The sequence below is a fragment of the Nicotiana tomentosiformis genome, chromosome 8 (assembly GCF_000390325.3).
Source record: "Nicotiana tomentosiformis chromosome 8, ASM39032v3, whole genome shotgun sequence".
NCBI lineage: Eukaryota > Viridiplantae > Streptophyta > Magnoliopsida > Solanales > Solanaceae > Nicotiana > Nicotiana tomentosiformis.
In genome coordinates this window covers 140,364,892-140,376,825 of record NC_090819.1, presented here as the reverse complement: position 1 = coordinate 140,376,825, position 11,934 = coordinate 140,364,892, and the positions used below count along the sequence as shown (strand labels likewise).

Below are 11,934 nucleotides of genomic sequence, written 5' to 3'. Positions count from 1 at the left end.
TTTTAATTTTCTTAAATAAAACCTACTAAAAATGAAGTTAAGGTTAAAATATGTAGATTAAACTTAAAATTATTTACATACTAAAAAGTGTTGAAAAATCACAAGTATGGTAAACAATTAGGTGCTCACAGCTGCCCCTCTTTGCTTGGGAACATGAAGAGTATTCAGGCAAAGACAAAAGTGAGCCGTGTAACTAATGTTTTACCAAATCTTTATTCAAAAGGAAAAATAAACAAAGGAAAGGGTGCAACCGAGTCCTGGTTCTGGACAGCCTACATATCCCGGGTCATAAGGGAATCAGATTGCGTGTAGTTCAAGGGTAGTGATGGAATGATGGGTTGAGGAGTCGAGTGAGGTTTCGTCGAGGCTCCGGTTCGTGGTCCTGTTATTACATAAAAATCAAAATCTAAAGGAACTAAACAACCCTATCAACTATGAGTTACAAGATTCCTATCTATAAGTCTTCTGAAGCTTGATCTTGAGTCTTGAATGGTTCTTCATGCAGACTTTTGATTTGAACCTTGATGCTTCCTAGCTGCAGGTGCTAGTTCATTCTTCTATGGTTTCTTCGGATCAAGCCGCGACATGTAAAGCTTGTGACTTCAGTCATGTCTTGAGCAGTTCACATCTTTCAACTGCTTCTGCGTTTTGGATTCACTTCTTTTTTTTCTTTTATTCTGGATTGAGACTTCTTCTTTAGGTCATCTCGGACTATAGACTTGCATTCTTGAGGCGATCTTCTGTACTTCTAACTTGAATTGAAATTTGAGATAACTTCCCTCGTTCTTCAGGTGGGCGCCTGCAACTGACTTGAAATTTAAAATAAATTCTCTCGTTCTCCAGGTGGGCACCTGCTAATGACTTGAAAATTGAAACAAATTCCCTCATTCTCCAGGTAGGCGCCTGATGCTGACTTAAAACTTGAAATAAATTCCCTCGTTCTCCAGGTGGGCGCATGATGACTTAAAACTTGAAATAAATTCCCTCATTCTCCAGGTTGATGCCTGATGACTTAAAACTTGAAATGGATTCCCTCATTCTCCAGGTGGACGCCTGATGACTTAAAACATGAAATAAATTCTCTCGTTCTCCAGGTGGGCGCCTGATGACTTAAACTTGAAATGAATTCCCTCATTCTCCAGGTGGGCGCCTGATGACTTAAAACTTGAAATAAATTCCCTCGTTCTCCAGGTGGGCGCCTGCTAACTTAAAAACTTGAAATGAATTCCCTCATTTTTCAGGTGGGTGCCTGATGTTGACTTAACACTTGAAATGAATTCCCTCGTTCTCCAGGTGGGCGTCTGATGACTTAAAACTTGAAATAAATTCCCTCATTCTCCAGGTGGGCACCTGCTGACTTTAAAAACTTGAAATGAATTCCCTCATTTTCCAGGTGGGCGCCTGATGTTGACTTAACACTTGAAATGAAATCCCTCGTTCTCCAGGTGGGTGCCTGATGTTGACTTAAAACTTGAAATAAATTCCCTCGTTCTCCAGGTGGGCGCCCAATTTTGACTTAAAGCTAAAATGAATTCCCTCTTTCTCCAGGTGGGCGTCTAATGACTTAAGACTTGAAATAAATTTCCTCGTTCTCCAGGTGGGCGCCTGCTATCACAACAACACAGACAAAACAGAGAAAAATTTCTGCCCCAGTTTGTACCAGGAACATTCATTGATTGTTAGTTGCATCCCATTATCCAGGAGGGTCCTGAAAACTTAAAACTAGATCCCATTATCCAGGAGGGTCCTGAAAACTTAAGACTGAACTTATCTGGAACATGCTTTCCTCGTGGGGATTTCCTGGCAAAGCGAAAAACATTTCTTGCCCCTGCTTAAAACAAAGAGAATTTTGTCAGTTTGAAAATGTGGCGGTTAGTTTGTGGCATCCTTGCTGAAAGTGTCTGCTTCTGCCACTATCCCGCATCATTCTGATTAGATGCTTCGGGCTACAAAGAATTGTTTGACCTTTCAATCGGACCTCGACCACAAAACCTCTGAATGACTTGCATCCCTTACACTCAACTAGTCGTATGGCACTTTCATTCTAACAACTGTTGAACCTTTGCATTTCCTACAAATTCACGAATCACTTGACCACATGAACTTCAGTTATCACCGCATTGCTCATTCTAAATCATGTCCCTTGTGATGTGCCTGGCCGAATTTCGCTTGGTACAAATAAAAAGCTGGTAATGAGCTTTGAAATCCTTTCTTGATTGCCTAACAAAAGACTAATTTGACAGAGACTTAGAAAAATAGACCCAAAAGAAACGAAGCGAAGTGACTTCGAGAATTAGGAATAAAAAAGAAAAAACAGAGATGACTATTTGAAGAAAAATGGAAAAGAGACTTATCTGAATGAAACAACTGGCTCCAATGATCATGACATGCATTTCGGATTGATCAGCCTAATCCATCCAACTAATCACATTTCAGTTCATGCCATGTCTTCATACTTCAAAACCGGGGTTTCCATAATTCAATTTCTTTGTAAAGTCATGAACCCCATTCGGCTTGTAATGTCCCGAGGGGTTTTCACCAGCAAGTCTCTCTCATTTGCTCCCCTCTCAACTCACTGTCGCCTTACAGTGCCCATAAGGTGTTTCACCAATAAAACTCTCTCATTTGAATTTTCTCTCGACTCACCATCGTCCTATAGTGCCCGTGAGGGTTTTCACCAATAAGACTCTCTCATTTATTCACTTTTCCTTGTGCCCATGAACAAAGGTGCTACCCATGATGTAAATCGTACCTCCATCTCACTTGACTTGGCATCCTCAAAGTTGATCAGAAGGTTTTTCTTTGGACTGTAGTGTAGGTTTTGGACAAGGTTAGAAAGAAAAGGTGGCATGAAGGCTCAAAATAATTTAAGGTGAAGGGGTTCAGAATTACAACTTTTGGAATCAAATCTTTTTCTTTTTTTAAACTAAAACTTCTACCCAGTTTCTTCGAATCTGGGGAATTTTAAATTTTTATTTTGATGGGACCGAACCGTGTAAGGCTGCCTACGTATCCTTAAAAGGAATCAGGTCGAACGTAGTTCAAACATAAGAGTTTTGTTTTTGTTACTTTGCTTTTCTTTTTCTCCTTTCCTTTCTCTTTTCTTTCTTTGCTTTTCTCTTTTCCTTCTTTTTTTTTTCTTTTTTTTTCTTTTATATTTCTAACTCTGCTTCTGATTCCAAAAGAGGGGTATGAAATAAAATAAATAAGGCTCAAAAAGGGGTAACAAATGATAAAAGTGTTTGGGATAGCAGAACAAAATGCATTCGTCATTCCAACTTTGAACATGCCTAGTACAAAATGCGATTGAAGATAAGCAAAGAAATCATACATAATATCTCTTGACTGCATCAGAATTGATAGCCATATCTACACATTTACCTTCTATGTCTGTTAAATACAAAGCACCATTGGGCAACACCTTTGTCACAATGAACGACCCCTTCCAGTTTGGGGCGAACTTGCTTTTAGCTTCAGCCTGATGTGGAAGGATGTGTTTCAATACCAGCTGACCCACTTCAAATTTTCGGGGACGTACCTTTTTGTTGTATGCTCTTGCCATGCTTTTCTGATACAATTGACCATGACATACTTTGCCAATCTTTTTCCATCAATCAAACTCAATTGCTCTAGCCGGGTTTTGACCTACTCATCATCATCAATTTCAGCTTCAACAACGACCCGCAGGGATGGAATCTCAACTTTCGCAGGTATAACTGCCTCGATTCCATATACCAGCAAATAGGGAGTTGCACCTATTGAAGTGCGAACAGTAATGAGATAACCCAGTAAAGCAAAAGGTAACTTTTCATGCCATTGCCTGGAACCTTGCACCATCTTACGAAGTATCTTCTTTATGTTCTTGTTAGCAGCCTCAACAACTCTGTTTGCCTTAGGACGATACGGAGTGGAGTTTCGATGCATAAGCTTGAACTGTTGGCATACCTCTTTCATCAAATGATTGTTGAGGCTAGCAACATTATCTGTGATGATTACCTTGGGAATTCCGAACCGGCAAATGATGTTTGAATGAACAAAATCTACCACCGCCTTCTTGGTCACGGACTTGAAAGTTACAGCTTCGACCCACTTGGTAAAGTAATCAATGGCCACCAGAATAAACCTATGCCTGTTTGAAGCTGCCGGCTCAATTGGTCCAATGACATCCATGCCCCAAATGGCGGGGAATGAATCAAATCACCGTGCACCTAACATTGATGACATTTGCGAACGAAGGTAATGCAATCTCGTTCCATGGTGAGCCAATAATAACCTGCTCGAAGAATCTTCTTTGCCAAGACATGCCCACTCATATGTGGCCCGCAAACCCCGGAATGCACTTTGGACATGATAGTCGAGGCTTGTTTAGCATCTATACACCTTAGTAATCCTAGATCTAGAGTTCTCTTGTACAATATTCCCCCACTTAAGAAAAATCCACTAGCCAGAAGTCGAATGGTTCTCTTTTGATCGCCTGTGGCATGTACCGGATATACCCCCGATTTGATGTATTCCTTGACATCATGGAACCAAGGCTCACCATCAAGTTTCTCCTCAACCACATTGCAATAGGCATGCTGATCACAGATTTGGATATGCAGAGGGTCGACATAAGTCTTATCATGAAGGTGTAACATTGACGCCAGAGTAGCCAAGGCGTCGACAATCTCATTATGAATCCTAGGAATATGCCTGAATTCTACCGACCTGAATCGTTGACAAAGATAATGCAGACATTGTCGATACGGTATGAGCTTCAAATCACGAGTCTCCCATTCTCCCTGAATCTGGTGAACCAACAAATCTGAATCTCCCTAAACCAATATTTATTGAACTCCCATGTCTATAGCTAGCCTCAAACCCAGAATGTATGCCTCGTATTCATCCATGTTGTTAGTGCAATAAAATCGAAGTTGAGCTGTTACGGGGTAGTGATGCCTTGTTTCAAAAATGAGTACAGCTCTATCAAAGAAGAGTTTCCAACCTGGATTTTCATCATGATCAGCCTCGTCAACATACATCACTTCTTCATCAGGAAAATAAGTCTTCAGTGGCTCATATTCTTCATCCACTGGATTCTCGGCCAAGAGATCGGCGAGGGCTTGGGCTTTCATCGCGGTCCGAGTCACATAGATGATGTCAAACTCTATGAGTAAAATCTGCCACTTTGCCAATCTTCCTGTGGGCATAGGCTTCTGAAAGATATACTTTAGAGGATCCATGCGAGAAATGAGGTAAGTAGTGTAGGATGACAGATAATGCTTCAACTTTTGTGCCACCCAAGTCAGGGCGCAACATGTCCTTTCAAGAAGAGTATACTTAACCTCATAAGGAGTGAACTTCTTGCTGAGATAATAAAATGCTTGCTCTTTCTTGCCCGTGATGTCGTGTTGACCCAACACACAACCAAAAGAATTATCCACGACCGTCAAATAGAGGATTAAAGGTCTCCCAGGTTCTGGCGGGACCAGCACAGGTGGGTTTGACAGGTAACTCTTGATCTTATCAAATGCTTCCTGACACTCATCAGTCCACTTAACCACAACATTCTTCTTCAGCAACTTAAAGATGGGCTCACAAGTTGTCGTAAGTTGAGCAATAAACCTGTTGATGTAGTTTAACCTTCCGAGAAGGCTCATCACCTCGGTTTTGTTATTTGGCGGTGGTAATTCTTGGATGTCTTTGATCTTTGATGGGTCCAACTCAATATCGCGTCGACTGACTATGAATCCCAATAGTTTCCCGGACGGGACACCAAATGTACATTTTGCCGGATTGAGCTTGAGGTTGTACCTGCGGAGCCTTTGGAAAAACTTTCTCAAGTCTCCAACATGGTTGGACTACTTCTTTGACTTTATGATCACATCATCTACATATACCTCAATTTCCTTGTGTATCATGTCATGAAATATGGTAGTCATTGCCCTCATGTAAGTTGCCCCAGTATTCTTCAAACCAAATGGCATTACCCGGTAGCAGTATGTCCCCCATGGTGTGATGAATGCAATCTTTTTTGCATCTTCCTCATCCATCAGGATCTGGTGATATCCTGCGTAGCAATCCACAAAAGACCCAATCTCATGCTTGGCACAATTGTCGATCAGAATATGGATGTTCGGAAATGGAAAGTTATCTTTTGGACTTGCCTTATTGAGATCACGATAATCAACACAAACCCTAGTCTTACCATCCTTCTTTGGTGCTGGCACGACATTAGCTAACCAAGTGGGATATCGAGTGACCCGAATGACCTTTGCGTCAAGCTGCTTTGTGATTTCTTCTTTGATCTTCACACCCATGCCAGTCTTAAACTTCCTTAACTTTTGCTTGACTGGAGGGAATGCCGGATTAGTTGGCAATTTATGAACTACCAAATCAATGCTCAAAACTGGCATGTCGTCATACGACCATGCAAAAACATCTTTATATTCAAACAGTGATTTGATTATTTCTTCCTTGATTTGTGGTTCCAGATGCACACTTATCTTGGTTTCTCTGATATTATCTTGATCTCCTAAATTGATTGATTCAGTTTCTTTAAAAATTAGGCTTGCATTTTTCTTCAAAGTGATTTAGTTCTCTACTGATTTTCTGAAATGCTGCTTCTTCATCATATTCTGTTTCATCATCACACTCTATTTCTTGGATTGTTGTTTCGGAATTAGATTGGATTTTAAGATTTGGCTGAAAATTTCTCATGCATGTCATGTCATTGAAACCAACATAAAAATAACTGTACAGAAAAAAGAAACAAAACAAAAATGAAACGCTATCAGGAATAATGGAAAACAGGAAATTGTATTTCATTAAAAATAAAAGGATAGAAGGGTTTGTACATCAAAACAAGCAAAAAATAAAAAATCTAGATTACAACCTTTGAATAACCCAGATAACAGAAAGGAAAACAAAGCAAACTACTAAAACTCCTTCCGGGTGGGGAGAGGAGTAGCTTTCCAATTGCCAAGCTTTACATTTGGCCAACGAGCTGCACATCGGCATTACTGGAACCTTCCCCGATTTCCACCATGTTAACCTCATCAAACAAACTCTGGAACCTCTTGATCATCTCTTCATCAAAGTCGACCACAGGTTTTGTGACCGCTGATATTGGGTGTTTTGCGACCCCTGGCTTGACAAAAGACTTGGAGATATGTGGAACATGCTTAGGAAGTGACCATGCCTTTATTTTCAAATTTTTAGCCTTTTTCATGTCCTTCCCTGTGAGTGTGAATCCCAAACCAAATGTACCGAAACTTTCACGTGGACACACCGGATGTGCAATACCCTGCAGAGACGAACCTAGGCCTTTACTCGGCACAAAACCATTCTTCAACATTTCATTTGCTACCATGACAGACACGGATGGTAGCTTCGGACCTGGAATGCATTCTCCTTCAGGAATCTTCTCGACAGACACTGTTTCGAACGTTTGGTAAACCCAAGGCCCTTTATCAACTTCAACTTCAATAAATGGAACAATTGTGTCATTGTAAGCAGATAAGTTCTCATCACCGTGCACAACTATTTCCTACTTGTCATGTTCAAACTTCATCATTTGATGCAGAGAAGACGGGATTGCCTTGGCAGCATGTATCCAGGGCCTGCCCAACAACAAGTTATAGGAAACAACCACATCTAGCACTTGGAACTCCATAGTGAACTCAACTAGCCCTATTGACAATTCGAGCATTATATCACCAACAGAAGCTTTCCCTCCTCCATCAAAGCCTCGAACACATACATTGTTCATGTGGATCCTTTTAGTGCCGATCTTCAACTTTTGCAAAGTGGACAGAGGGCAAATAATTGCACTAGAATGGTTATCGACCAGTACCCTTAAGACAGCAGAATCCTCGTATTTCACTATAAGATAAAGATCTCGGTTGTGCTCTGTACCCTCCATAGGAAGTTCATCATCTGAGAAAGTGATCATGTTTGCTTTGAAAATCTTGTTAGCAATCTTTTCCAAGTGGTTTACTGTGATTTTATCAGGAATATGGGTCTCATTCAAAATCTTCATCAGGGCTTTGCGGTGTTTATCTGAATGTATCAGCAAAGACAAAAGAGAGATCTGAGTTGGTGTTTTCCTTAACTGCTCTACAATGTAATAGTCTTGCATTTTCATCCTTTTCAGGAACTCTTCAGCCTCTTCTTCGGTAACCGACTTCTTTACTGGGATGTGGCCATCCTTGAATGGCTTGGCTTTCCTCAGTTCTTCTGGGGTAAAACATCTCCCAGAACGAGTCAGTCCTCTGGTTTCATTGACTTCTTCCTCTACTTCTTTCCCTTTATATGTTACTATCACCTGTTTGTAATTCCACGGTACGGCCTTTGTGTCAACCATTGGTAACTGGGTCACTGGCTTAATAATAACGGGGGTAATACGAGCTCCTTCCACGATTATGACAGGCTTGCCCGGGACCCCTAGTACAATCACTTTTTTCTTTTCCTGATTTGCTTCAACATCAATCGAAGGCCCTTTCACAACCAATACAGATGGCTTCACGTCGAGCGTGCTTAGCTTCTCCGACACCCCTTTAACTGTTAAGGGCATTGCTTTTGCAAAATCTGGAGCTTTAAATGGATTACTTTCGCTAGCCCGGATCATCATGACAGACTTGGAAGAATTCTTGGGCTCCCCATCCTTGTGAATTATCTCAATCATATGTGTCTCTACATGAGCCGGCAAAGGATTTTGGTTGATGTTTGGCGCCTTTGGGCTCTGGACCACAATTTGATTTGTATCAATAAGCTCTTGGATTGCCCTCTTCAAATGCCAACACTTCTCTGTGTCGTGCCTTGGGGCATCAGAACAATATGTGCATCTGAGGGAATAATCAAGGTTCCTTGGAGATGGATTTGGTGTCTTTGGCTCAATCGGCCTCAAAACATCCAACTGCCTCAATCTTTGAAACAAATTGGTATACGACTCTCCAAGAGGGGTGAAGGTTTCTTTCTGCTGCTGCCTCTCTTTTCTATAATCCGGCCTCGATCGAAAGCTTGGACCAGTAGGGTTTCGATATGGTTGTGGGGGTGGATACGGATTTTGTGGAGTTGGAGAACGCCATTGCAGGTAAGGAGAGGGTCGCGCATATGACTGTGCATGGTGAACATGGTATTGGGATGGTCTGACTGAATATTGAGGGTCTTGTGGTGGGAAATAATGTTGGGATGGATTATATGGAGCTTGGGTGTAGGCTTGAGGTTGGGGTCGAGGTTGGGTGTACTGGTGAGGCGAACCCCTTAGGCCACGCCCTGATCTAGAGACAAACATAGCGACATCATCTTTCTTCTTTTTGCCTAACAGGCTTCCGGTGCCACTTTGAATTGCCTGTGTGGTTGCTTTTACGGCGGAGTAGCTCATGATCTTGCTTGACTTAAGTCCCTCTTCCACCATTCCTCCCATCTTTACCACATCGTTGAAGGACTTACCTATGGCTAAGATCAAATGGCCAAAATAAGTAGGTTCTAAGGCTTGAAGAAAGTACTCGACCATCTCATCTTCTTCCATTGGAGGATTGACCCGTGCAGCTTGTTCTCTCCATCTGAAACCATATTCCCTAAAGCTCTCACAGGGCTTCTTCTCTACCTTGGTCAAAGATAGGCGATCCAGGATAATATCTATATTGTACTGAAAGTGCCGAGCAAAGGCCTGAGCCAAGTCGTCCCATGTGTACCACCTGCTAGCGTCTTGGCGGGTGTACAATTCCAAAGCCGCCCCACTCAAACTTTGACTGAAATACGCCATTAATAATTCGTCTTTCCCACTGGCGCCTCTCATCTTGCTGCAAAAGCCTCTCAAATGGGTCACGGGATCTCCATGTCCATAGTACAGGTCAAACTTGGGCATCTTGAACCCAGCGGGCATTGGACATCAGGGAATAAGCATAAATCCTTGTAAGCCACACTTACTTGGCTTCCTATCCCTTGCATGTTCTTCAAATATTGTTCTAGACTCTTTACTTTCCTGAATATCTCATCCTGCTCCACGTTCCGGGATGGTTTCTCAGTTTCAACAGGAGGTTCAAAGTGAGGGGTGTATGAATAAGGATCCGTGACTTTAAAAGTTGGTTCCAGAGCATAATATTAGGTATATGAAGCTTGGAACGCGGGTTCACTAGAAGATCGGTGGAGGGTAGCTCGCGGAGGGGCTACGAAAACAGGAGCAGATGTCGTAGTCGGGTATGCGGTTGTTTTGGCTGGTGGAGCATAGAAAGTTTGGGATGAGGTGCTGGGGTAGTGGTGGAAATGGGTAAAACCTGGTACATGCTGAGGGGAAAGATCAACGGTAGTGGGATTCTGGGCTTGTGTTAGTGGTGGGATGAAAACGGGATTTTCTGTGTAGTTAGCGGGAAATGAAGGTGGAGGATGCCCCCTAATCCAGGCTTGATACATTTCAGTCATTTGATGTTTCAACCTGTGGACCTCCTCTTTCAATTCAGACTCTGATTCTACAATCTCCCTCTGCAGGTCAACAACACCCGTGTCCGACTCTTTGCTAGTCATGACTGCCTTGCGCTTTGATCTGGTATTATAGGGGTGACTTGCCAGGATGCCAACAAACTAACCACCTAAACAGAACCTGTCTAATTATGCACACACACTAACTTGGTCAGTTTTGAAGCATTTAACAGATAGGGAATCACATATTGGGGATGCAATGCACCTGAGCAGTTAAACGTTTCTAAATGCTTTGCGACAGCTTATGTGCTTCATCCCGGCTCTTTTCCCAAATTTTGAATCCTGATTTTTTCCTCTCTCCTTTTGCTGTGTTTCGCTCTTTTAATTCTCATTATTTTTTTCTTTTGTTTGGCCCCTCTTTTCTTTCTTCCCTCCTTTTTTATTTTACTCTTTTTTTTTGTTTTCTTTTCTCTATTTTCTTTTAAGACTATGATCGAATCCTATGGGGATTGCCTACGTATCATGACGCCGCATGAATCATATCATTACGTAGTTCAGGGAAATAAATACAAAATGATTTTTTTTTCAATATTTCATTAATAAAAGACATCTATTGGATTTTCTATTACAAGGACTTAAAAGTAGTGATGACTACAAAAGAAAAATCTACAGACTTGAAATAAAACAATAAGCAACCTTGACAAGGATGAACAAAACTCGAGGAAAGTAAAATACAGACTCAAAAACTAACTAAAAAAAATCAAAAGTACATAAGAGCCTCCACTGGTACTCCGGGGGCTTGCGGGACATCAGTCGGTCTCCGCACGGGCCTACGGGAAATATCTTCTTGAAGGTGGTGTAGGTCAACCATCACCTGTCGAACGAATGTCATTACAGAAGCAAAAACCATAGACTTGGTCATGTCTTCACATTCATGGCATTTCATTACAACATAATCAGCTATCTCTTTAATCCTCATTCTGATGACACCATTTTCTTGAAGCAAACGTCCAATCTGCTGAGCCTGAGCCTCTAACACTTGTGTATATATGTTGTTTTGGTCTTGTAACTGTTGCAGGCTTTCTTGTAGTTGGTAAATCAATGCATAACAATGTTCTCTTTCTGTCTTGAAATCTTTTATTTGCTTGACCATTTCATTTTCCAGGGCAACCAGCTTTTTCTGTAAAATTGCTACTTCTTTGTCATAAATCTGCTTCAACTGGTGGGCTAATCTAGCATGTTCTTCTGTACTTTTGGACAACTTTGCTTGAGCATTTAATAAGTCCTTTTCGGCCTTTGTCAAGTCAAAATCATAATCATGCACTTTTCGCTTTAGGTTGGTTATAATTTTCTCATCTCTCTCATTTCTTACCAGTGTCTCAGTGGCTATTTTCATTCTCTGGATTTGGGCTCGAAGGGCTTCATTTTCCCCAGCCAACCTCTTCTTTCCCCCTTCATCTTCAGCTGCCTGCAAACTACTATCAAATTTGGGATTTGCGTATCATGACTATGTAACGGGAACCGTACCCATAG

General features: G+C 41.6%; 2 protein-coding genes across 2 annotated transcripts; both read right to left on the bottom strand.

The window, feature by feature from the left end:
• Nucleotides 1-1,732: 1,732 nt before the first annotated feature.
• On the bottom strand, nucleotides 1,733-5,114 carry LOC138898237 (uncharacterized). The gene is made up of 3 exons (XM_070184287.1): nucleotides 4,855-5,114; nucleotides 4,488-4,707; nucleotides 1,733-1,828 (listed from the first exon to the last, which is right to left on the bottom strand). The coding sequence occupies exons 1-3, from the start codon at nucleotides 5,112-5,114 to the stop codon at nucleotides 1,733-1,735; spliced, it is 576 nt and encodes a 191-aa protein (XP_070040388.1).
• Nucleotides 5,115-6,537: 1,423 nt separating this feature from the next.
• LOC108946411 (uncharacterized) lies at nucleotides 6,538-10,506 on the bottom strand. The gene is made up of 6 exons (XM_070184286.1): nucleotides 10,260-10,506; nucleotides 9,913-10,058; nucleotides 9,413-9,850; nucleotides 7,580-9,331; nucleotides 6,972-7,528; nucleotides 6,538-6,733 (listed from the first exon to the last, which is right to left on the bottom strand). Exons 1-6 carry the CDS (start codon nucleotides 10,504-10,506, stop codon nucleotides 6,538-6,540), a joined length of 3,336 nt encoding a protein of 1,111 aa, XP_070040387.1.
• Nucleotides 10,507-11,934: the final 1,428 nt, after the last annotated feature.

Excerpts from the sequence above, each read along its gene's own strand:
- LOC138898237 (XM_070184287.1), bottom strand. The coding sequence starts at position 5,114 with ATGAAAGCCCAAGCCCTCGCCGATCTCTTGGCCGAGAATCCAGTGGAT. Across the intron at positions 4,708-4,854 it reads GCATACATTCTGGGTTTGAG|GTCGGTAGAATTCAGGCATA; the intron begins GCTAGCTATAGA and ends TCAACGATTCAG. Across the intron at positions 1,829-4,487 it reads TCAAATCGGGGGTATATCCG|GGGCAAGAAATGTTTTTCGC; the intron begins GTACATGCCACA and ends TGTTTTAAGCAG.
- LOC108946411 (XM_070184286.1), bottom strand. The coding sequence starts at position 10,506 with ATGACTAGCAAAGAGTCGGACACGGGTGTTGTTGACCTGCAGAGGGAG. Across the intron at positions 9,332-9,412 it reads GTAAGTCCTTCAACGATGTG|GCAATTCAAAGTGGCACCGG; the intron begins GTAAAGATGGGA and ends GCAACCACACAG. Across the intron at positions 6,734-6,971 it reads GTGCAGCTCGTTGGCCAAAT|TTATTTTTATGTTGGTTTCA; the intron begins GTAAAGCTTGGC and ends TTTTCTGTACAG.